This window comes from Polypterus senegalus, chromosome 6 (genome assembly GCF_016835505.1).
Source record: "Polypterus senegalus isolate Bchr_013 chromosome 6, ASM1683550v1, whole genome shotgun sequence".
NCBI lineage: Eukaryota > Metazoa > Chordata > Cladistia > Polypteriformes > Polypteridae > Polypterus > Polypterus senegalus.
The window spans coordinates 157,652,686-157,679,980 of NC_053159.1; the positions used below are offsets into that span (position 1 = coordinate 157,652,686).

The 27,295-nt window shown below is 41.3% G+C and overlaps 1 protein-coding gene across 7 annotated transcripts in view; it reads left to right on the plus strand.

Annotated features, from left to right (window-relative positions):
- fmnl2a (formin-like 2a) overlaps positions 1-27,295 on the plus strand; it is a 356,613-nt gene that overhangs the window by 301,112 nt on the left and 28,206 nt on the right. For 4 of the 7 annotated variants that reach the window (XM_039757419.1, XM_039757422.1, XM_039757421.1 and 1 more), the window contains exons 14-18: positions 4,142-4,457; positions 4,809-5,018; positions 12,253-12,273; positions 19,224-19,348; positions 22,063-22,265. In XM_039757419.1, coding sequence (XP_039613353.1) covers positions 4,142-4,457; positions 4,809-5,018; positions 12,253-12,273; positions 19,224-19,348; positions 22,063-22,265 — 875 coding nt within the window. The remainder of the gene's footprint in view (positions 1-4,141; positions 4,458-4,808; positions 5,019-12,252; positions 12,274-19,223; positions 19,349-22,062; positions 22,266-27,295) is intronic. The other 3 variants (XM_039757426.1, XM_039757425.1, XM_039757424.1) reach the window with 1 other exon arrangement.

A 27,295-nucleotide genomic window follows, 5' to 3' on the forward strand; every position in this document is an offset into this window, starting at 1 on the left:
GCTCTGCCATGGATGTCAACCTGTCCAGCTCTGTGCCTACAATAGAGCCTGCCTTCCTCACCAATTTGTCCAGGCGTGAGGCGTCCCTCTTCTTTATGCTGCCTCCCCAGCACACCTCCGCGTAGAAGAGGGCGCTCACCACAACTGTCTGATAGAACATCTGCAGCATCTTATTGCAGATGTTGAAGGATTCCAGTCTTCTAAGGAAGTATAGTCGGCTCTGTCCTCTCTTGCACAGAGCATCAGTATTGGCAGTGTAGTCCAATTTGTCATCCACCTGCACTCCCAGGTATTTATAGGTCTGTACCCTCTGCACACAGTCTCCTCTGATGATCACGGGGTCCATGAGGGGCCTGGGCCTCCTGAAATCCACCATCAGCTGCTTGGTTTTGCTGGTGTTCAGTTGTAGGTGGTTTGGGTCGCACCATTTAACAAAGTCCTTGATTAGTTTCCTATACTCCTCCTCCTGCCCACTCCTGACGAAGCCCACGATAGCAGTGTCGTCAGCAAACCTTTGCACGTGGCAGGACTCAGAGTTGTATTGGAAGTCCGATGTATGTTGGCTGAACAGGACCAGAAAGAGTCCAGTCCCCTGCGGCACTCCTGTGTTGCTGACCACAATGTCAGACCTGCAGTTCCCGAGACGCACATACTGAGGTCTGTCTGTAAGATAGTCCACGATCCATGCCACCAGGTGTGAGTCTACTCCCATCTCAATCAGCTTGTCCCTAAGGAACAGAGGTTGGATAGTGTTGAAGGCGCTAGAGAAGTCCAGAAACAAAATTCTTACAGCACCACTGCCTCTGTCCAAGTGGGAGAGGGATCGGTGTAGCATATAGATGATGGCATCCTCCGCTCCCACCTTCTCCTGGTATGCGAACTGCAGAGGGTCGAGGGCGTGACGGACCTGTGGCCTCAGGTGGTGAAGCAGCAGCTGCTCTATGGTTTTCATCACATGTGACATCAGAGCGACAGGCCGGAAGTCGTTCAGCTCACTAGGACGTGATACCTTTGGGACTGGGGTGATACAAGATGTTTTCCAAAGTCTCGGGACTCTCCCCTGTTCCAGGCTCTGGTTGAAGATGCACTGTAGAGGACTCCCCAGCTCCAGTGCACAGGCCTTCAGCAGTTGTGGCGAGATTCCATCTGGACCCGCTGCTTTGCTGGCACAAAGTCTCCTCAGCTCTCTACTTACTTGGGCTGCTGTAATTGTGGGTTGGGGGAAGCTCTCTCCTATGCTGGTATCAGCAGAAGGATGGGTGGAGGGTGCAGTACTCTGAGGTGAGAGTGGGTTAGGGTGGTCAATCCTGTTAAAGAAGTTGTTCATTTGGTTTGCTCTCTCCACGTGTCTCTCAATGGTGGCACCCCGCTTCGAGCTGCAGCCAGTGATGATCTTCATCCCATCCCACACTTCCTTCATGCTGTTATTCTGCAACCTCTGCTCCAGCTTTCTCCTGTACTGCTCCTTCATCGTCCTGAGCTGGACTTGGAGTTCCTTCTGCATACGCTTGAGCTCATGCTTATCACCACCTTTAAAAGCCCTTTTCTTCTGGTTCAAAAGGCCCTTGATGTCACTTGTAATCCATGGCTTGTTGTTAGCATAGCAGCATACAGTTCTTACTGGAACTACAATGGCCATATAGAAGTTGATGTAGTCAGTTGTGCAGTCAACAACCTCCTCAATGTTCTCATAATGTAATCCCTGCAAGATATCCCAGTCCGTAGTTCCAAAGCAGTCTCTCAGAGCCTGCTCTGCCTCAGGGGTCCACTTCCTGAATGAGCGTGTAGTTGTAGGTAGCTCCCTCACTCTTGGCTTGTAGTGAGGCTGAAGCAGGTTATGATCTGCTTTCCCAAGCGCAGGGAGCAGGGTGGCGCTGTATCTGTCTTTAACATTTGCATACAGTAGGTCGATAGTTCTGTTTCCCCGGGTGTTACAATCCACATACTGGGAGAAGGCAGATAATGTTTTGTCCAGCGTCACATATTTAAAATCTCCAGCAATTAGCACAAGCGCCTCAGGGTGCTGTGTTTGTAACTTAGCAACCGTGGAATGGATGATGTCACTCGCTATCTCCGCGTTACAATAACAACAATGACCTGTCCAAACTCTCTGGGCAAGTAATGGGGACGCAGAATTTCAGCCAACAGTTCGATGTCTCTGCAGCAAGTGGAGATTTTGACGTGTACATGTCCAGGGTTGCACCACCTTGTGTTCACATAGAGAACGACTCCTCCTCCTTTCTTCTTACTGCTGGTATTTGCGTCTCTGTCCGCTCTAACTGTGCTAAACCCGGGAAGCTCCACGTTAGCATCTGGGATGTTAGTTGTTAGCCACGTTTCACAAAAACACAACAAACTGCATTCTCTGTAGATCCTGACATTTTTCAGCAGCGCAGCCAGTTTGTCGATCTTATTTGGTAGTGAGTTCACATTTCCCAGGATCACAGAAGGCACCAAAGTCGCTTGGCTTTTAGCTTAGCTCCGGCTCTGCTGCCACGATACCGACTTCTTACCTCATCAGGTAAATACAGAACCACACCTGGTGCGGGTGTTTGTTCTCAGCACTTGAGGTCGACTACTTGAATAGACGAGTCTCGGCATGTAAAAATCCATGTCCAAGTAGTAAAAAGTGTCCAGGGAACGAGTCCACATAGAAGAAAGCGATAGGAGTGATCAGTAAAATAGAGAAAAAGGTAGAAAAATAAAGTCGTACACGGAGCTGCTGGAAAGGCTGCCACTTGCGGCGGCTCCTGAGAACTAGACCTATAAAAGACCTATAAAAGACTTATTAACAAAAAGTAAAAGATTGCAACATGTTTAATCAATTGTTGCCTAAATTTATTTACAATTATATAAAAAAAGAAATTATTTGTGTTTTTGCTGTCAAGCAGATGCTAAATTAAGTGGAGATTGTGAACCTGAATATAGCACACAAGCAAACAATAAACTGGTACTATTTTTATCTTAGCACAACTTACCTCAAATTTGGACAATTTCTCAAAATTAGCAGCCAAAATCAACAAGCATGGCCACGCCAACACTTCGCTTCCATCAGGTGGATATAGTTTCCACTAGGACTGCTAGATGGCGTCACCAGTGCTTCCAATACGATCCTCGGTACGTATCGAATACGCATCAACCAGTATTGGCGGGATACATACTCCACCTCGGCTGCATTCAGGCCGGAAGCTGCTTGAAGCGATTTCACGATAATCGTCTACAAGGGGTTAAAAGAGCAACAAATAAAGTTTTGTAAAAAGGCAATCCATAGTAATAACATCCCAGATCATGAGTCAAAATCCTTAAACAGACCAAAAAATGTCAAAAAGCCAGTAAACACAAAGAGTAGCAGTAGCAGGAGACAAGACAGCAAACCACCAGCTCATACAGTGCACCTCAGAGGGACTGCAAATCCCATGAGCCCCTCAATGGTGATTGACAGGTGGCCCCACGTCTTGGGGAACCACCCACAAAATATATGGAACGCTGTCTAGATGAGCTTGTGGAGCCGATCGTCCAGAGCTGTACCGTCTCTAGGGCCCTCAGATAATTCTCTTCTAGGATGCAAGTATTTTACAGGACATTTAGCCCTCATGGTGGTACGTACCTGTCTATACTACTTGCATGAATTTCTCCTCCTTTCCAAAAACCCTTGATGGGACCCCACCAAATTCTTAGACTAATTCAGGTTTCCCACTTTACCTAGCAACTCATTGTTGGCTTATGTAATGAAACTGAATTGTAATGAAAGAGTTTAGACAAAGAGTTGAGAGTAAGAGCTCACTGAGACGACTGCAGTGCCAGTTTAGTCTTTTAAGAGTCTTTGATGGATTTATTAATGAATGAAATAAGAGACACAAGTTGCAAGTCTCATAATTATCACAAGGCTCCAGTGGCCTTCCTTCAATTAATTAACATGCCATCAATGACAAAGAGCACTTGCTCAGATTCTCGGCTCTATCGCAGGTTTTCAGATCATGCGGACTGATTTGTTTCAAAATGAGTAAAACTGACACGTTGAACTGAGGAACATCAACCATTTACACATAAATGGTGGCAAATCATTCTTATTTCAGACTTGAGTTTGTGACGATCTTTTGCATTCCTCCTTATTGATCCCTGCTTGTCCTCTGGCCAACAGGACGTTTACAAAGATGCCAGTACCCAGGTGCACACGCTGCGGAGAATGGTGAAGGAGAAAGATGAAGCGATCCAAAGGCAATCCAATCTTGAAAAAAAGATTCACGAACTGGAGAAGCAAGGCACAATAAAAATCCAAAAGAAAGGGGATGGGGACATTTCGATTCTTCCTTCAATGCAACAAGGGGCAGCAGCAGTGGCAGTGGCCGGTGGATCTGATGCAGCCACAGGTTTGGTGTCAGGCTCACACTTTACTCCCGCTGGCACAGTGTCGACAGTGTTGCCCCCTCCACCTCCACCACCAGTGCCTGGGGCAGGTGAGTTCATTTTCTAATTCCTTTACTAACCTTCATTAGCTGTTAATGGCTGAAAGCCTTTCACTTGGGAATGGTACAGGGTTTGGACCTCCCATGGTCAATAGATTAATGGAAGATAATAAGCTTACTACGAGTCTGGTAGCCTGTAGGCCTGCTGATTAATGAGGCTTGTACCTCCAGTCTTGTTACTTTGACTGGTCACATGTACTGCTTTTCATTGTTATATTTAATTCTGACCTTGTTCTGACCCATGAAATTTTTCCTTACGTTACATTGATGAAATAATTAGGTCATAGGGGTGGGTTTGGGGGCTTTGGATTTTGATCGCTTTCATGTTTTTCCATTTTTCAGTGCCAAATGGGCCATCGGCTGCACCACCACCCCCACCGCCTCCTCCACCACCCCCTCCACCTCCTCCTCCTCCTCCTCCCCCTCCTCCCCCTCTTCCTCCGGGTCCAGCAGTCGAAGCCTCACCACCACCTGCTCCTCCTCCTCCTCCTGCAGCACCCCCATTACCTGGCTCAGGATCCCCCACCGTTATCTTCAACTCAGGGTTAGCAGGTAAGACCACCACAAACAGTGGCCGTGACTCAGGGATTTTATTTATTTTTTTAAGTGTCCTCTCTTCTGCTCATTAAAAGACACTATATGCTGATTTTAACACACATCTGCTACTGTTTCATTTAAGAGAAAAAAGGTTTAATTTATCTTTCAGCAGGGGAGGTCTGCACGTCGTAAATTAATGTAGTGGGCAAACATTTAGATATCATGTGAAACAGTTACCAGAAAATGATGGATGGGGTAAGACATAAGTTACAACTCAGTACACAATGATACACAATACTGTAGTAACTGAGCGGCCTGTCTTTAGTCAGTCCGTTTCTGAAGGTGTCCCAGCAGCACTGGGCATTAGGGTAATGACCAGTCCATCAGAGGACACACTCGCACACCCCCCCATTCTCATTTATGAGCCTTCAGATAACCTAACCTGCAAGTCCTTCATATGTCACCAGGGACAGCACACAGTGTCACATGGAGAACATGCAAGCTTCACACAGACAGTGAGTGACCAGGCTTGGAATGGAACTAAGATCTATGGTGCTGCTCTATAGAACCAGTAACCAGTGTGCTTTTTCACTATTAAAACCTGGGTCATTCAGAATACAGTAAAACCTCGATTATCCGATGGGGTTCGGGACTGAGGCCATGACAGAGAAGAGAAAAGACGGGTAAAAGATTAGCGACTTTAAAAATGATATAGTGTAGATTAGCGAATAGTCATATTTATTTACAAGACAAAATATATAATAGTATTAACAAAATGAATGAATCCATATAATATTGTAACGACCAGCATAATAAGAAAACACTACTGAGAGGTACTGGAGTTTTCTGCGTTTTACTTGGAATCTTCAGGTGCCCTGTCTTATACTCTGTTATCTGGGTTATGGAGCACACCTCCAAAACAATAAAAGAAAGCTTACCTACCAATCAGCTTATCTCCTGCCATTCACGTTGCCTTTTTCTCTATGCCACAAACACTCCTGCTTATTGTCTCCTGACTCCCTATTCAAAATGTCCTTCCGCCGCACCTTCCCCTTTCTCCTAAATTCTTCTCTCACTTGTCTCCTAAGAGGCGTGTTTGCCCCCCACAGAACAGAAGCCCTTCACCCAGTCCCATTACTTACAGCTTTCATTGCACACTGTCTGCTCCCCAACAGCGAATCACAAGCTTCATGCAAGTCACAATATATTAACAAATCATAATATAACAATTTACAGGTTGGTGCAGATCTATTTATGCAGAGCCAGATTGTCTGGATGACTTTGATTTATGCGGGGACAATTCCAGTTTGGCGCAAAGACGATTCTTCATGTCGTCAGTTCGCACACTTCTCGATGGTCCGGGATTTTTCGGGTGATTTTCTATGTAATAAACTTAATAAGTTATAGCGTAATGAAAATTGCATAATTAGGTCTGGACCACCCTATACAGGAGAACATTAATAATTAATACATTAACAATACCGTCAGCTGTTTCCATTTTCAACATGTTTTTCAATTTTCTCGGCATCAAAATTTATATAGTTCACTGTTGTTCTTCCTACCCGTAAATTGAAGCAATACTTGAAGCACTTTTGCCATTTTGTAAAAGGTTTAATAATTTCAGCTTTTTCGGACAATTCCAACACCACACGCTTACATTTATCAGTCATAACAATGTATAGTTCATTAATTATAATAAAAGAGAAAAGTCACGAAATGCTATTAAAACTGAAGGTACGTAACACACTGTGATTTCAAAGTGCGGCCTGACACTGTGGTGCTGGGGAAGACCACTACGCGCTAGCAGAAGGGACAGTTGTTCTAATGTGCAGCGCTCGCAGCGCACCACACGGCAGTAGTAGTACAGTAATAGGTAGGCCCCAGCGGTTAATCGAGGTTTTACTGTACCATAGAATTTTGTGAAGACCCCATAAAGCAGTCTTAATAAAAAATATCTTTGATTATTTTTATAATTGATTATCCTGGGTAGCACAGCGGTTAACAATACTGCCTCAGAGATCCTGCATCCTGGGTTCAAGCCCCCTTTCTGGTTATCGTCTGTGTGCGGTTTGCATATTCTCTCCATGTCTGCATGGGTTTTCCTCCCACATCCCTAATGATTTCCATGTTAGTTAATTGCCAGTCCCAAACTGGCCCACCATGAGAGTGGGTGTTTATGTGAATGGACCCTAGATGGGCTAGTACCCTGTCTCCAGCTGTCTTTGGCACCCACTGCTGCCAGTATAGGCTTCAGCTCCCTGCAGCTCTGACTTGGATCAAATAGGTTTGAGAATGTTACGTCATGAGCAGGTTGTAGTCATTCTTTCTAATGTTATTCATGAAAAAAAAATATTCAATTTACTAGGAGTAGTTCAAATATGTCTGCACATTACAAATTCCATGTAAAGTTTAATGATAGAGTCAAACACTCACTGTCCATCAGCTTGTCCTGGTAAGGGTCATTGTGGCAACTGGCCAAGCTGAACAGACCAGGCCGGCCTATAGCTAGCAACAGTCTCCAGATATTTCTGTGGAATCCCCCCATTGCATGCTGGTATTGGTTTGGTACACACCCCCTGTGAGTAATTGGATGGGGGTGTCATCACCGCACACCTGACCACCTCAGCTGCCTCCTTTTGATCAGCAGAGGCAGTAGTTGTGCTTTGAGGTTGTCATCACTCAGTCACAAAGAGTGAGCCAGATAACACTGCTCTCTGAATGCGCTGAAGCCTGGTGTTTCTCATAATTTTATTTTTAAGGCTCATAATAATGGGTGAGAATGGGGACTGGCACTGAATTGCCAGTTTATTAGGTACAACACCCTGAACTCGAATGGACTGCAACAGCCAAAGATCATGGCGGGTACCAGTGCTTCTATGGTGGGCACAAAAGCAACAAACATGGACCATTGAAGGGTGGGAAAAAATTGCATGATTGGGTAAACCCAGTTTTCTTTTTTCACTATGCTGATGGAAGGAAATTAATTTGGTACAAGCAGCATGAGTTAATGGAGCCAATCATTTTGGTGTCTTTGTGTAGACTGCAATGTTGCAATAAAGGTGGAATACGTTCTGACAGGATTTCTCGGTTTTTTTTTTTGTTTTTTTTTTATACACAAAACCTGCCATATTGGCAAGGGTGTGTAGACTTTTTATATCCGCTGTAGCAGTGTGATGGTGTGGACAAGGCACTGCCACCTACTGAGGAGCCTCTGAGTGTCATGGCTTATCTGAACATTGTTCCTGACTAAGTACATCTCTTAGTAGTAACAACTGATCCACACTTGGATGGAGATTTCCAGCACAATAACGCACCATGTCACTGGGAACTTATCATTGTTGAGTGGTTTTGGGTACATAACAGCAAGTTGTCATTGCTTTAGTGGCCTTCACAGCCCCTGAATGTCCACCCTATTGAGCATCTATAAGATAAGGTGGAAATGGCTGTATGACTTTGAAGTCATCCATTCTGCAGGAATTGCACAAAGCAGCCATTTGTGTACCCATGCATGGTAAAGCATTTCTGAACAACACACTAAGCATCGGATGGGATCCATGCTGTTCTGAAGGCCAAAGGAGGCACGCTACACTGCTAGGTGTTCCTAATAAACTGGCAACTCTGACTATTAAACTGAAATCTTTGTCACAGACTTGGACCCTGCTTGATCATCTGAGTTTTGCACAATTCCCACACAACTCGTCCCCCTGGTCAGTCTTGAGCTAGGGAGCCGATCCCTACCAACACAGGGCGCAAGGCAGGAAACAAACCCCAGGCAGGGTGCCAGCCCACCGCAGGGCACACACACACACACACACCAAGCACACACTAGGGACAATTTAGGATCACCAATGCACCTAACCTGCATGTCTTTGGACTGTGAGAGGAAACCGGAGTACCCGGAGCAAAGCCACGCAGACACGGGGTGAACATGCAAACTCCACGCAGGGAGGTCCCGGGAAGCGAACCCGGGTCTCCTTACTGCGAGGCAGCATCACTACCACTGCGCCCCCGTGCTGCCTCTGTAGAGAGCAGCAAGCTACTATTTTCCAGGAGCGGAATACGATGTTAGAGTTGGTCGGTGCTCATTCTGATTAAAACATGTCATATCTAGCTGCCATCCTCAAACAACAACTGGGAGATATCAAACATGGACACTTGAAAGTTCTGCATGCACCTCCGATAACCATTCAGAAGAGCACAACAGAACAGGAGTCGAGATACACCCTACACAGCATTCCATGCTTTCTTTAAATGCAAGGTAAGCCCCTGGAATCCCATATTCCTATAGATTACACAGACTTAAGCTTACAAAAAGTCTGCCAATACGTAGACGTGTACTGAAATCCTTTCCTTTCTCATATGTCTGTTAAACTGCTAAGATTTGCTCAGCTGTTCAATGGCCATGACTGCTGTTCTTCCAAAGCCCAGCTATCTTCCAGTGTCCATTCAAGTACACAAGGACAGGTTTTTCCAGCAGGGAGGCTTAGGAGTGTCACCTCTGGTCACTTGAACATAAATAACCTCCTAAACACAACATTTATTTATATAGCACATTTTCATACAAACAGTAGCTCAAAGTGCTTTACATAATAAAGAATAGAAAAATAAAAGACACAATAAGAAAACAAAATAAATCAACATTAATTAACATCGAATAAGAGTAAGGTCCAATGGCCAGGGGGGACAGAAAAACAAAAAAACTCCAGACGGCTGGAGAAAAAATAAAATCTGTAGGGATTCCAGACCATGAGACCACCCAGTCCCCTCTGGGCATTCTACCTAACATAAATGAAACAGTCCTCTTTGGATTTAGGGTTCTCACGGAAGGGCTTGATGATGATGATGGTCACGTAGACTTCTGCCTTTTAATCCGTCCATCATTGTTGGAGCATCATGAAGCTTTGAGTAGGTGGAGGTGGCTCAGGCCACCACCACAAAGAAACCGGAAAAAGAAACAGAAAAGAGAGTAGGGGTCAGTACAGATTTTAGAGCCACCATGAATAGTTATTATGATGAATTGAACATACAGAGTATCAGGATTAAGTTAAAGTGAAGTTATAAAAAGGCCATGTTAAAGTAATGTGTTTTCAGCAGTGTTTTAAAGTGCTCTACTGTATCAGCCTGGCGAATTCCTATTGGCAGGCTATTCCAGATTTTAGGTGCATAGCAGCAGAAGGCCGCCTCACCACTTCTTTTAAGTTTTGTTCTTGGAATTCTAAGGAGACACTCATTTGAGGATCTGAGGTTACGATTTGGAATATAAGGTGTCAGACATTCCGATATATAAGATGGGGCAGATTATTTAAGGCTTTATAAACCATAAGCAGAATTTTAAAGTCAATCCTGAATGACACAGGTAACCAGTGTAGTGACATCAAAACTGGAGAAATGTGTTCAGATTTTCTTTTCCTAGTTAGGATTCTAGCAGCTGCATTCTGCACTAGTTGCAAACGATTTATGTCTTTTTTGGGTAGTCCTGAGAGGAGTGCGTTACAGTAATCTAGTCGACTGAAAACAAACGCGTGAACTAATTTCTCAGCATCTTTCAGTGATATAAGAGGTCTAACTTTACTTATGTTTCTTAAGTGAAAAATGCTGTCCTAGTGATCTGATTAATATGTTATTTAAAATTCAGATTACAGTCAACAATTACCCCTAAGCTTTTTACCTCCGTCTTGACTTTTAATCCTAATGTATCCAGTTTATTTCTAATAGCCTCATTGTATCCATTATTGCTAATCACTAAGATTTCAGTTTTCTCTTTATTTAACTTGAGAAAGTTACTATTCATCCATTCTGAGATACAAGTCAGACATTGTGTTAGTGAATCAAGAGAATCGGGTCATCAGGTGCTATTGATAAGTACAGCTGTGTGTCATCAGCATAGCTGTGGTAGCTCACGTTGTGCCCTGAGATAATCTGACCTAACGGAAGCATGTAGATTGAGAAGAGCAGCCGACCCAGGATAGAGCCTTGTGGAACAACATATCGGATATCATGTGTCTTCAAGTTACCACAACTAACAAAATATTTTCTCCCTGTCAGGTAGGATTCAAACCAATTTAAGACACTGCCAGAGAGGCCCACCCATTGACTAAGGCGATTTCTAAGAATATTATGATCAATGGTGTCAAATGCAGCACTCAGATCTAAGAGGATGAGAACAGATAAATGGCCTCTGTCTGCATTCACCCAAGTCATTTACTACTTTAACAAGTGCAGTTTCTGTGCTGTGATTTGTTCTAAAACCCGACTGAAATTTATCAAGAATAGCATGTTTATTGAGGTGGTCATTTAACTGCATAATGACTGCCTTCTCCAGAACTTTACTTAAGAAAGGCAGGTTAGAGATGGGTCTAAAATTTTCAAGAGCGAGGGGTCAGATTATGTTTCTTAAGTAGGGGTTTAAATACAGCAGTCGTAAGACAGTCTGGGAAGACCCCCGTATCTAATGACGAATTTACTATGTCCAGAACATTATCAATTAGCACGCCTGATACTTCTTTGAAATAATTTGTTGGTATTGGGTCAAGGACGCAGGTGGAGGGTTTTAATTGAGATATTATTTTTTGTAAATCAGGTAAATCTATCCTAGTGAAAGAGTTTAATTTGTTTATAACAGAATGCTGGGGTTTAGGAGGATCCTTAGTGTTGGAGGGATATACTATGTTATTTCTAATATCATTAATTTTTTGATTGAAAAATACAGCGATAGCCTCACAGGTTTTACTGGAAGTACTTAGGAGGCATTCCTTTGAGTTACCTGGGTTTAGTAGGCGATCAATTGTAGAAAATAAGACTCTGGGATTACTAGCATTGTTATTTATAATCTTGGAGAAATAGCAGTGCCTCTCAACACAGAGACCGCCATTAGCGCCTGGCACTTTCCCCACCTTCCACAGCAAATCCCACTCCTCTAGATATCCTGTAGAGACCAGGTGACCCACATAGTGAAGGAGCAACAAATAGCTTCCATGTGGCTAGTCGGAGGGGTTTTCGAAAGACCTTTTAATTACTAATGCAGACATCTAGGAAAATCAAGAATTGTTATTACTGTAAACTTGTTTTGATTTCAGTTGACTTTTTACTGCTTTATTCACCGTAACAGTCAGGCTGCATTTGAACTTTCAAGTTGTGGAGCTCATTGCTTCACGAATTTAATTCTAATGCAGTCGGGCTGATCTTGTGTTGTCTTTTCTCTGAGTAATAAATTCTTGCCTTCTTTTTTATCTTTTCTGCGCCTATAAAGAGGGACCCATCAAGCTTTTCTGTAGGTTTCTCTGGTGTTTTCTGTGTTGTGTTGTGTTGTGTTGTGTTGTGCTGTACCGTGTGTGTGTGTGTGTGATGAATGCCTTTATTGCTATATTCATTATAAAATGAGAACCATTAGAAAGCTGGGAAACGGGGGCTAATTAATGAGCCAGAAAATGTTATCAGAACAAGATGCCCGGATGATTGTCTCTGACTTGGGGACTTCATTCTCCCTGAGACTGATTTATAATGAAAATAGCATCTTTCTGTGTTAGCATCTGTGAGTCTTTAAAAAATGCCTGTGCAAGACGAGAGACGCCTGCTATTGCCAAGTCATATTGTAGTTTGATTTCTTCCTAGTAAATAAAATATTTTAATAGACATTTATACATATATGTATGTATTTATTTATTTATATGTGTGTTTATTCAAATGAAGGAAACATGTACAGCGGCATTAAAAGATTAGAGGCAAATGGAAAGTGGAAATCCATCATCATTAGTAGTAATATTAATATTGTCACATGTGTAAAGTACAGTGAAATTTCTTGCTTGAATTTTCAGTATGCAACATTTTGATAATTATGGTCTGTTACTTTAAATAGTTCTCAAACAATAATTAAACACAAAGATCCATTGACATTTGGCCTCCGTGCATTGTGTTAAGGCCCCAAAAGTTATCTGTTCCCAGTGTACCATAAATGGAAACACATCCTGAAAAGCGGACCCCCAACTAAACACTTGCAGCCCTGCCACCTTTAGGCCCTTAACCCATTAATGCCTCGTGTTCCATTATTGGAATGACAGTCAGGTAATTTTATACGTTATGTATAATGTAAGAAGTGGATTTGCCTAGTGTTCCAATTTTGAAACGCCACATAACTCAATAATGGAATGCATTTCTTTTCTCTTCAAATTCTTGTTCCTTATATTTTTCTACGCAACATATGTGAATTTCATGCACACACTCCTTGGGCATAAATGGGTTAAGGCATCTGTCTTTTCTCCTGCCCATCTTCTTTCTACATTTATTTATTTAGCCCAACACTTTAAGCCAAAAGTGACTTGCAACATTTGAGATACAACTGGTTACATTTCTTTTGTTTTTCCAATTAGAGCCCAGGCAGGTGACGTGACTTGCTTAGGGTCACACAGCGTCAGAGGCAGGATTTGAACCCACAATTTCATGTTTTGAAGTCCAAAGCCTTAACCACTGCACCACATGTCTTTCTCGAGCACTCTATGATCTTAAATGTGGCGTCTTGGTCATCTTTCTTTTTAAAGTACTGAACGTCGCTAGCAGAAAGCAGCAGGACATTGAAGGAGAGCTACGTTTTTCTACACCAAGTAGTTAAAAGAATGCTAAAAAAATACAAAACTGCATCAGGATACGCACTGTTAATCATTCCTATGATTTATGCAAATTCTGTAAACTTTATTTTAATGACAACAACGAAATATCATAAAACAGCAGCAGTCAAAACTCATTAAACAAGGCCAACAATGTTCTGTTTAAACAGGCGAGTAGTGGATGAAGTAAATGCCAAGGTGAGCAGCTCTCTCAGCTAAATAGAAGTCTTGTTCTGCCATGCAAATGTGAAATGTTGATACCTGATCCTGTAGGAAGTGCACAGCTGGCTTTGATTTGCCAGTAAAAGCACAGTGACAAACGTGAACAGTGTGCCCAAGCATGGACTGGCATAAGGAGGCAAAGCAAATTCGTGAACTTTAACTGACTCCCATACTTCCTGAGAACATGTAACCATTTACAAGGATATTTAATATTCCAGGTCACAAACTGTAATTCCAGCTGCACTCATGAAAGGTTATTGATAACTCATATTGTGATGATAATTCTACAGCTTCAATAAAAAAATAGTTTTTATCCCCGTCCTGGTTTTAAATGCTGTGACAACAAAGCATTTCAGTCCCTCGAGCCTTCCACTGTTCTCAGCTTCAGGCCGTAGCAGTGGCAGATCGCATGGTATGGTTGGCACAACCTCATCTTTAAGGAATCTTTGATTAGGGAAATAAACTTCACTGAGAGATTCGGTGCTGCAAGATGACTTCATGGGCCAGGAGTTCAAAAGAACCAAACAACATTTCATCCACTTGGGTTCATTCTGACCTTCGTTTGAGTCTCACTGTGAATCTGACAACACTTAACTTGTACTTTGGTTTTGTTTTTTATACAGGGGGCTCCACCCCCTGCTCGCTTTGCTCACAGCCCCCGGGTTTGGTTAACCAGATATACAATTAAAAGAGATTGTTGTTTTCATGGGAATTGTTGCATTTGCATTATTTTCACGTTTACTTTAAAACTTCAGTAAAAACAATATTTAGAATTAACTTTTCTTTAAGATCACATTGAATTTTGATTCTTTGTTTGGACTTACATCGTGACAACGCAACGAATAACTGCCCGTGAGTGAATATCGTGTCTTTCTCTCTAATAAATAAACCGACTTTTTGGAAAGTTTGTCCCTGTGATTTGTTAATTGCCATAGCAAAAGCTATTCTAACGGGAAGCTGTAAACATTTTAATATGAATGGCATATCAAGATCTCCTTTGGTGTCTAATGTTATTTGCAGAAGATGTAATACATTACCTCTCTTGTCACCTGTTAAAATTTTACATGTCAGAATTGTTCAAACAATTTTTAATACAACTAATCTTGTTCCATTGCATAGTCCATCACTCATACATAAATTACACAATAACATTACGATACATCCTTCTTTCAACAGTAATTCAGCCGGTGGGAGACCAGTCGTTGTTAACGCTAATAGATATTCTATGGGATGTTGAAAGTTGATGTTTTCATCTTCCACACTATCACCCCCAAATGCTTCAGCATAGTCTGTTGATACGCATTTAATCAATTTGCCGTGTAACTGATCGACAGTTTTCAAGTTAATTCGTTTGACTTCATCATTTCTCACTGCTAGGATTGCCCGTGTACTCATTTCGCTTTCACACGACTAAAAGCTGAGAGCGCAGGAAGTGTGTCTGACAAAAGCATTCACGCGACTGAGTGGTGAGATGACCGCGGTCTTGTTTGAAAATGGTTGTAAGTAGGGCGTGACTTGAAAGAATCTTATGGCAAAAGTCTCCATCTCACGGGACCTGCTTCCAGAAAGTCTCATCTCGTCCCAGGATTATTTTATATCATAGAGACAAATCTAAACAGTAGTCACGTAATCAGCAAATTATCTCATTTCATCAGCTTTTCAATTTAACTGAGGATCAACAGGTAATTTCTAAAATAAATAAACTAACTCATCATTCAGAACATTTGGCAGTGGCAGTAAAGACACATTCTGCCCACATCAGGCAACCTCATCAATCAAACTCATTTTATGCAGATACAATTCTCCGGATCACATCAGCCCCACTGGCAGTGCTTAGGTGTTTCTCATGAAGTGCTGCGTATTTAATGGTTCTGCAGCACATGTAGCAGAGGTAGTTGTACCATCAAGTGTGCAGAGGACAGTGAAATTCTTATTTGCACATCTGACCAAAAAGCAACCATGGCAAAAAAATGCATTATTTGTCTTAAGACTCGGTATGTATGTATATGAAGTATTTAAGAAATATAAGATGTATTTGCTGCATTTCAAATAATTCATGTTGTTGTTAACAAATTGCCTGCAGATTTTTATTATTAGTTTTAGTCAGAGGCTCATCATGATAGGCTGTAATCCTTAATTCTGCTTTGAGACAACCCCAAACCCAGAATAAAAATGGGGAAGTGCGAGGAAAAAGGAAAAACAGGTGACTTATTAACAAAAAAAAACCCCACAATAATACACTAAATAATGAACCTTATTGCTTTCTGTGCGTTACGTGTTGGTCTTGTGTTATCTTCTAATGCATCGTATTGAGGAGCCTTTCAAACTTCAGCCCCAGCACTTTCTTATGAGGAGAAACTAATAAACTCCCATGAACTCCACACTTCGTTAAATGGCTGAGCACACTGAAATTAACCATGACCTTTCATATTTGGATTAACTTGGCCTTTAAATTAACTGGTGGCCTTGAAGAAATGCTTATTTCCTTCACATAATTTGTGACATTCTTACATCGGCACTTGGCAGTGAAAGGAACGTATTTTCCTATTTCCATTGTCTGGTCATGTTCTTTGGCAGAGAATGAGATGTGAACGTATCTCATTGACTTAATATTTCTTTTTTTTTTTTTTGCTGTAGTGTGATGTTAATAAACATCCTTGTAAATTATTGTATTGAGTATGATAACCAGCGGTGGGTAGAGTAGCCAAAAATTGTACTCAAGTAAGAGTAGCATTACTTCAAAATAATATCACTCAAGTAGAAGTAAAAAATAGTCATCCAAAAAATTACTCAAGTAAGAGTAAAAAAGTATTTGGTGAAAAGACTACTCAAGTACTGAGTAACTGTTTGAACATAATAAATGATTTATTTTTTAGAAATGTTGTAATAAGACAGACACAAATATAAAATAATGTGAAAGTTCTGCTATTTCCAAATTATAAAATAAATGAGTAAAAATAAATCACATCTTTACAAAATAAAGATGCACAAATAACACAAAGTTCCAAATCTCAGTTTTTCACAACAAAGCTTTTGAAGCCGATACCTACAGTAGGTAACATGTATGTCTGAACAGTGCAAACTACTCACAGTGATGAGGTATCCTGTACATTGACAGTATAATACTGCATATGCACTTTGTGGTGTAGCGGGTCTGTGGCTTCAAAAAACAAAATGCCATTTTCAAATCCATAAAGCTGTGTCACTCTCCGTGGACACAACTGCACAACCGCGGGGAGTTAATGAGGTAGTTGGAGCGAGTCGCACCTGCATGTGCAGGATCATTCTCATTTGATTTATTGGCTTCCTGCGGCGTGTGATGAAGGCTCACGGAGACGGGTGTGTACATATACGGGTCAGCACAAAAAAGAAGGGGGAATCAAAGAAAAGACATGAAAGGCAGGCTTGGGAATGACGATCTGGTTCTTGCAGTGAAGCTGTGACCGTTTAGCAGTGAACAGGAGCCCCGCATGACTAAAAAGTCTCTCACAGGCTGCAAGACGCAGGAAGTTTGTGTGTGGTCATGTGACTGCATGGCTACATCTGATTGGTGAAACAGTCATGCGGTAGATCCACTGGAAACTTCTCTCTTGCAAAAATATAGTTTAATGTATAAATGGAAAAAAGTAACGAGTCGAGTGTTGCCCAATGTAGCGGAGTAAGAGTAGTGTTTCTTCTTCACAAATGTACTCAAGTAAAAGTAGAAAGTATGCTGCAGTAAAACTACTCTAAGAAGTACAATTTTTTAAAAAAGTTACTCAAGTAAATGTAACTCGTTTTTATCCACTTCTGATGATAACACTATTAATCTCATTTGCCTTTGGCTTTTTTACATTACAAAATATAAGAACACCAGCGCTCAGTCTGTGTTCACCTTATTGTGGTAACATGACTGCTGGGTCTTCATCCGCTCTGAGCATTCAGTAGTTAGCTGCCTATTGGGTGTGCGATGTTACTGAAAGATAGAAATAATGTGAGTTGAATCGCTAGAGAATATGAAAGCTAGTTCAAACACAGGAGCCAATGAACAGAAACATGCTATAATAATACAAGTGATTAAAGGTCAGCACACAGATTGATTGATTCAAAGAGTAATAAGAACAAATTCAAAACAATTCTACAAATCCAGTGTAAGACGCTAGACGTCACTGTTGCCTCTTTCAACCCAACAGACAGACACACAGAACACAGGGTAAAATCACCAAGACGTTGTTTAATACTTTTCTTCTTGGAATAGTGCCCTGAAGCCCCTCCACCACCATAAACGGGCAACACAATAACAATAATAATACTACTACACGTAAATCTCTCCTCCACACCTCTAAGCAAGCTCTGTCCACTACCTCCCAATTACGGCTCGCTTGCTGGGTCTCCACCAGTCCTTTTTATATTCTGGGTCAGATGGAGAATAGTATTTTTCTTCAGCCCGGAAGTACTTCTGTGTTTCCATTCCCGCGACTTGGGAGTACTTCTGGGCTATACGAAAAATAAAGATTCTCAGGTCTCTCTGCAGCATCTCCTGGCGGCACTCACGATACCCAGCAGGGCTGTGAAGCTGAACTCCAAATCCCATGGTACCCTGCAGAAATCTGGGGTACCGCTATGCTGCAGGGTCATCTCCATCTCTCATCCTGGGGGACGTAGTGTCCCTCAGAAGCTGCCTTCCCCCATCTTTCTCCTCTACGGCCATCGCAGCCGGCCGTCCACCACTGTGCCCCTCCCTCAGCTGAGCACTGTGGGGCGAAACGTCCAGTCCTGCAAGGAGTGTTCTTCTCCAGAAGGAGCTGTCTGTGATGGCTGGGCCGTGGTTTTGACCTGTGAAGTAAAAACAGGAGAACTGCGGGGAGATACTGCACAAATGCTGCTGTTTAACTACCTCCCTGGTTCACTGCGGACAATTCCTCCACACAATTCCGTCCGCCACACCAGGTTCATAGGCACAAAAGGTGAAGCAAAGCCTAGCTTGAATTAAAGCAGAACTATAAAAGTGCTTAGTGTGTGATTATCAGAAGCAGGACTAACTAGCAGTGTGAGCTCAAAGGAGCATCATGTAACTGCAAAGGCATTAACATCACCAGCCAGTGGCATCTGGGATGCGTGGAGGACCTCCGTCATGCAGAACAAAATGAGAGCATTTTAGCTTATGGTTTCCTGATAAAGCTTAGTACAAATTAAAACTGATTCACCTGCATTCAATTTGTTATTTAGTCACAAATTAATGATTAAACATATTAAATGCTTGGCAATAGTTTGTCTCTGTCTCATCTAACTTCAAATCCTTCATTAAGAAAACTGAGAACCTTCTTCCACCTCTCACCATGTCATTGTTTTAACTACCATTATAAATAATGCAGAATCTTGGCAAGTAACATTTTTTCTTGGTTTTGTTCTTCTGTAGCGGTAAAAATTAAAAAGCCAATCAAGACAAAGTTCCGCATGCCAGTCTTTAACTGGGTGGCCTTAAAACCAAACCAGATAAATGGAACAGTCTTCAATGAGATTGACGATGAACGAATCCTGGAGGTAAGTGCCTTCCGTATCATCAAAATGTAGCATGGCAATTTGACTAAGCAGCTCTTACATGGCTGTTGTTTTACGTAGTCTTCAGTCACTCTTCTGATATTCATGATTGAAGACAATACAGAGAGAATAAAGAAGGACAACAAAATGTCACGTGTGAAAACAAGTCAAAATGTGGTTTTGATCACTAAAGCAATGCTAATTTTCACCTTAATGCAATTTGTTAACTGAAAGTTAAAAAAGTAATATATTAAAAAAGAACTAGTAAATTAATATTTAAAAAAAAACATATACATGGGAGTTATTTTATGACAGCAAAAATTAAACGTTTCTGTACTTGAGAAAACAAACAGTCTTCCTTATTATACCTGGAGGCTTATTGTTAGACTGGATGTGGATTAGAGGAGAAGTGATGAACAACGTAATCAGGATTTGCATCACTTCCATCTGAAAACTTGCAGGGTTTTGTCGATAACTAACTGAAGCAGTGCCAACAAATGTGGAAGTCTACATGTAAAGGCCTCACATACAAGCAGCATTCAATATGTTTTGACTAATTCTATTTTTTGTACTGCACAGTTCTACAAAACCCCATTCTCCACTTTTCCCTTTTATCACAAACATTTTTTCCCTACGTATAGTTTTTATTTATTTGTATTGTGCTGTTCAATGTGGCCTGTCCATTTCCATTCTTTTAAAAATTCAGTGATGAATTTTGTAGCAAGTAATCATAATTGTACAACCCTGTTTCCAAAAAAGCTGAGACACTGTGTAAAATGTAAATAAAAACTGAATACGATCATTTGCAAACCAATGACAATGTATCAAATGTTTAAACTGAGAAAGTTTATTGTTTTATGAAAAATAAGTGCTCGATTTGAACTGGATGCCAGCAAGTTGGGATGGGGCAACAAAACAAACTGAAAAAGTTCTGTAACGCTAAAAAAAAACCAACACCTGGTGGGATATGTCACAACTAATGAGGCTGTTTCGTCTTGGTACAGTGATATGTGACTCTGCTTTCTCCTTTTGTATTATTAACATGTAGCCTTTAACAGAATGCCTCAGATCTCACAGACTTACCACTGTTTCTAAGGTGTTGTACCATATAACTTCTCCCCACCTTCCCTTCTACATTTATAACCGTACAACCTGATAAATGCTGATGCGTAATTTCAGGCGGCACACAGACCTGTTAGTTACTTAAAATATTTTTAGTTAAGGCATCATTTGTGCTCAGCTTTCTTCATCCGCATGCCTGTCTCAATATGGCTGCCGAGCTGTGCTCTTCATTGTGTTGTCCTTTTCAGTTCATGGTGTGTGAGATGCTCCTTCATCATTTGGTAAGAGAGAGTGAGGTAAATCAAGAACATTTGTAGGTTTTCTGTCTAACCCCTACAGCCAATAGGGCGTCATGGTACTTAAAGGCTTCTGATACAAGCCAATTCCAAACAGTCATACTTCAGACCAATAGGGGGACAGACTAACCTCATACCTGCCCCCAAAACCATGTGTTGAGCTGATGTTTGCCAGCTAGGCAGTCTGGCTTTCCTGTGGGGGTTGACTGAGGGAGTCGTGCAGAGACTCACTTGCCATACTGGTTTGAGGCTCTTCCCCCCTAACCCTGTCATAAAATTACAAAGAGACTCCGTCCTAAAAGGGGGGTTTGGTTCTTAACCATCAGACTATTGCTGTTCTTATTAATAATGTAAAACTAAATTACATTGCTTTGTCCAAGTTACAAATAAAGGCATACAAAATATTTATCAACTTATATGCAAAAGTCCACACCACAACAGACTCAGACCACAAATGTTTACAGAGTGTTGTTAAAAGAAGAGGTAAACATGCCCCTCTCCCAACATTTTGGAAACGTGTTGCTGGCATCATATTCAACATTAGTATATATTTTTCAAATAACATTTCTCTGTTTCTACTTATTATATGTTGTCTTTGTTCAATTTTCAATAAAGTATAGCATTTACATGATTTGCAAAATCATCGCATTCTGTTTTTATTATATTTTAAACACTGTCCCAACTTTTTTGAAAATGGAGAATCATGCAAATGATGAAACGGGGGGCATCTCATGCTGAGAACTTCCTATATTTTAAAATAATAACTGATTTATAATGAAATTGTTTGCATCATTTCGGGATTTCTCAATTAAAATATCTTAAATTATATCTACTTTATGTGATGACTTTCACAGTGAATGACATACCAAAAGCTGTATGTGTAAAGCACTGAATGTTTGCAGTGAAGCCTCCAATGTATGAAGAGATTTAGCCTATGTCACACAGAAAGTCAGCAGCCTTGTAGTTTTCAGTGAAACCCTAAGCCACTTGAACTTGCTGACAGCTTAATCTAAAAAACCCTTAGCTGGGATAAAAAAGGCTCAAAGAAATTAATACAGTAATTGGGGGAAAACGTTGTGCTTGTGAGTAAAACAGAGCCATTGTGAGGAAATAAACTAGAAGAAATCCCAATATGCAATAATGTCAAAGAAGAACAGGCACATAGAGAAGGTCAGTCAGGGGGATTAAACTGGCAGTCCAGCATCGGCCCACTGCATGAGATTTACCCGTTTAAATTAAAATGACCAGTTACCTTGTATTGAGTTATTGTTTATTCTTATTTGCTTTGTAATGTACCTTTTGAAAATAATAATATGAAAAGATTAGACTCATTAAAAAAAACTCTTTTTCCTTCATTAGGATTTAAATGTGGACGAATTTGAAGAAATGTTCAAGACAAAAGCTCAAGGCCCAGCCATTGACTTGACTTCTAGTAAACAGAAAATCACCCAGAAAGGACCTAATAAAGTGACCCTCCTTGAAGCTAATCGAGCAAAGAATCTGGCAATCACTCTTAGAAAAGCTGGGAAAACATCAGAGGAGATATGTAAAGCAATTCAAATGTAAGTCACAAAACAACAACAACAACAACAACATTTATTTATATAGCATATTTTCATACAAACAGTAGCTCAAAGTGCTTTACATATTAAAGAATAGAAAAATGAAAGACATAATTATAAAAAATAAATCAACATTAACATCGAATAAGAGTAAGGTTCAATGGCCAGGGGACAGAAAAACAAAAAAACTCCAGACGGCTGGAGAAAAAATAAAATCTGTAGGGATTCCAGACCATGAGAACACCCAGTCCCCTCTGGGCATTCTACCTAACATAAATGAAACAGTCCTCTTTGGATTTAGGGTTCTCACGGAGCCCTCAAAAAAAATAGACAGAGAGAGAAATAAAAGGGAGTCAAAGTTAGAAAGTTGTAATTAACACGGACTGGATGCCATCTTACAGAGTTCCCAGAAACAGCTGGTGCGAGCTCCATGCATACTGGACCCCATTCTGACATACAAGAGGGTTTCTTGCACTGCTCTTTAGTATTTTTTCCTATCCCAGAATTACAAAATATAAAATATAATTTTCAATGACTTATTTGCTTTATATCCATCAATCCATGTATTTCCAACCCTACTTAATTCAATTCAGGACCGTGGTGGACTGGGGCCTATCCTAGCAGCCTTGAGTATGAAGCAGTAACCAAGTGTTCTGATAGTCCATCATAGACCATGCTTGTGTCACAAAATCACACTCATTTATATGGACCAGTTGAAAGTCACTAGTGAACACACACTCTTTGGGAAAGTGGGAAGGAAACCAACACAAACAGAAGAAAAACCACACAGACAGGAAAAGACGATACTCACCTCACACAGATGGAGCCCAGGCCAGAATTCAAAGCGTATGTCCTGGCGATATGAGGCAGCAGCACTGACCAGTGCACTGTGATGAGCCACTGCTTCTCTCCTTTATGGCAATTTGATTCAAATTGTATACAATTTAGCAAATTCCTTCTTTATGATTTTATTTACCTATACCTGTTTATTTTGTGTGGTGACTCTCAATTCCATTTTATTTGGCAGAATTTGTGGTGTTTCTTCAAGATAGGTTTGCCCTCTGCTTGCTTCGATCGCCAACCCCGAAAGGTCTGCGATATTCTACAGCCACTTCGTTTCTCTGCCGCTCGCGTTGTGAATGGGTGGTCTTTGACAGAAGAAGCCTGTGTGCCTATTTCTGTTGAATCTCGGTTGAGACAGTGAACAGATGTGTATCTTGCTTCTGCAGCTCATGACAGGGACCCATTTTTTACACACACATATATATATATATATATATATATATATATATATATAATATATATACATACATACAGTTGTGCTTGAAAGTTTGTGAACCTTTTAGAATTTTCTATATTCCTGCATAAATATGACCTAAAACATCAGATTTCCACTTGAGTCCTAAAAGTAGATAAAGAGAAACCAGTTAAACAAATGAGACAAAAATATTATACTTGGTCATTTATTTATTGAGGAAAATGATCGAATATTACCTATTTGTGAGTGGCAAAAGTATGTGAACCTTTGCTTTCAGTATCTGGTGTGACCCCTTTGCAGCAATAACTGCAACTAAACATTTTGATCATTCCTGCACACCGGCTTGGAGGAATTTGAGCCCATTCCTCCGTACAGAACAGCTTTAACTCTGGGATGTTGGAGGGTTTCCTCACATTAACTGCTCGCTTCAGGTCCTTCTACAACATTTTGATTGGATTAAGGTCAGGACTTTGACTTGGCCATTCCAAAACATTAACTTTATTCTTCTTTAACCATTCTTTCGTAGAACAACTTGTGTGCTTAGGGTCGTTGTCTTGCTGCATGGCCCACCTTCTCTTGAGATTCAGTTCATGGACAGATGGCCTGACATTTTCCTTTAGAATTATCTGATATAATTCACAATTCATTGTTCCATCAATGAAGACTAGCCGTCCTGGTCCAGATGCAGCAAAACAGGCCCACACCATGATACTACCACCACCATGTTTCACAGATGGGATAAGGTTCTTATGCTGGAATGCAGTGTTTTCCTTTCTCCAAACATAACGCTTTTCATTTAAACCAAAAAGTTCTATTTTGGTCTCATCCGTCCACAAAACATTCTTCCAGTAGCCTTCTGGTTTGTCCACGTGATCTTTAGCAAACTGCAGCAAATTGCAGACAAGCAGCAATGTTTCTTTTAGAGAGCAGTGAATTTCTCCTTGCAACCCTGCCATGCACACCATTGCTGTTCAGTGTTCTCCTTATGGTGGACTCATGAACATGAACATTAGCCAATGTGAGAGAGGGCTTCAGTTGCTTAGAAGTTACCCTGGGGTCCTTTGTGACCTCGCCGACTATTACACGCCTTGCTCTTGGAGTGATCCTTGTTGGCTGGCCACTCCTGGGGAGGGTAACAATGATCTTGAATTCCCTCCATTTGTACACAATCTGTCTGACTGTGGATTGGTGGAGTCCAAACTCTTTAGAGATGGTTTTGTAACCTTTTCCAGCCTGATGAGCATCAACAACTCTTTTTCTGAGGTCCTCAGAAATCTCCTTTGTTCGTGCCATGATACTCTTCCACAAACGTGTTGTGAAGAGCAGACTTTGATAGATCCCTGTTCTTTAAATAACACAGGGTGCCCACTCACACCTGATTGTCATCCCATTGATTGAAAACACCTGAGTCGAATTTCACCTTCAAACTAACTGATCATCCTAGAGGTTCACATACTTTTGCCACTCACAAATAGGTAATATTCGATCATTTTCCTCAATAAATAAATGACCAAGTATAATATTTTTGTCTCATTTATTTAACTGGTTTCTCTTTATCTACTTTTAGGACTTCTAAATCTGTAACCAAGTGCTCTGCCAATGAATGATGGAGTGTCACCTCTCTCTGACCTTTTTATTATTTCTACTTTATTTTCAATGGTGATGGTTTTTCTCTTCTTTGCTGTATCACCAGCACTTGCATCAGATTTGTGTTTCAGAGGCATTAGTGAAGGGTGAAGACAAAAGATTAAGATGAGCTCTTCTGCACAGCACTGTCCACGCTATCACAGCAGGAAGGCACCCGTCGTCAACACGTCTGATGTATTGACAAGAGACAACTTCCTGCTATGTGCGTAACAGTACAAGCAGGCCTGCTATTGAGAATGAATGGGGGTGGTGAGGGGCAGTTCATCACCAGCCCACCTCACAGTCATCTCCAGTACAGTATGCTGTCTGCGGCGTCTGCCCACTGAGAACGAACAAAGTGCGGCCAAAGGCAGGTAATGAATCACCCCCATTCAATAGGCAGCCATCCGATGCACACTACAATGCTACCCCCTGCTGCCCCAATCACCCTCAATGACCTCCGTTCAGCCACAACCGGATCACCGCTTGCAGCATCACCAGCCGCCACCGAGAACGAACGAGGCAGCTGTGTGTGGTGGTGGGCAGTGAATCCACTTGCTGATGGGAACGGCAGAGGGACACTACACGCCCCCCTCCAGCCACCGCTGGCAACATCCCCGGGCCATAGATGACGGAGTAGCAGTTACTGAGGCGCATGCGTCGCAGCTGCGGCCCGTTCGGAAGATATGTGTGTATATATATTTATGTGTATATATATATATATATATATATATATATATATATATATATATATATATATATATATATATATATATATTAGGGCTGGGCAAGTTAACGCGTTATTATTGTGTTAACGCATTAATTAATTAAGGCCGTCAAAATAATTTATTGTGCGTTAACACAGCTTTTGTTATTATTATTATTATTTTGAACGCCTCAGTCTCGCTAGCAATCAATAGATATCAGTGATCTTCTTGTTACAATGCTTTTGCTAGAAGGAAAGTTAGCTTTGTTGATTTGACTTCGATTCCCTGCGCGTGCATGAGTAGCGAATAGTAAACAGCTTCTAAAATGGCATGTGGAGAGATAACAATCATTGAATCGGACTCTGATTTATCAGACTCCACTTTTGATAGAGATGTAAATCGAAACCGGAAGTGAGGTACCGGCATCAGCTGATCGATCCCCAGCTGATCGAGGTGCTGAACACGTTCGTGTAGCTGATGCAACTTTCGCCTGGGAGGACCGACACTTCCGATGACAGGAAGTACACAAAGACAGACAGACAGGCAGCCAGCCCACCGTGCATTCCTGCTGGCTGTCGAAACGACACCCCCCCACACACGGCCGCTGCTGCCGCAAACTGCAAACAGGCACAGACAGAAGACACAACAGGCAGCAACAGGCGTTTGTTTCTGCTGGTATCTGTTCAGATAAAAACAAAAACGGATTTAGAAATGTTAACTTGCTGTTGCTCGGAAGGTGTCTGTTATAATGTTGTGATTGTGGCTCTGGACTCTGAGATTAACTTCTTTTTCTGTAACAAAGTAGATAAAATGTTAATGCCCTGGCAGTGGCAAATAGCTTTGGTTTTATGTTTGATTTGATTACATTAATGTTTAAGTTAACTAGAAGTATTTGAACTGCTACTATGTGAAGGGAATACTGCTGTTGAAAAGCACCTTATTTGTTTAAAGTGTTTGCAAGCCAAATACACGCAATACACTACTTTTGAGTTCATTATTAGTTTATTTTGATTGTCTGTGATTAATCGCATTTAAAAGTTTTAATTGCTGTCCAGCACTAATATATAGATATAATATACACAAACCTAAATTAAATACATGATAATATGCCAGCTGTGCAAATCTATATGTGACTTGCACTGGCTTTCTGCCCATAGACATGTGCCACCCATTGAAACTTTGAAAAGTTTGACTAATGAAGATCTGTGCTGATATAACAGCCATAATATAATCCACACTTTCTGTGTTTCACTAGTCAGCATAACACAATGTGATATAACATGAGCCTGAGGATAAGAACCAGACCTGAACACAATCCAAATACATCACAGGCCAACACACACAAACACACACACACACACACACTCCACACAGTGGCAAAGTTGCAATCGCCAGTTACAGTAACTGCCCCTTCAGTTCTTTGGGGGTGTGGTATGACA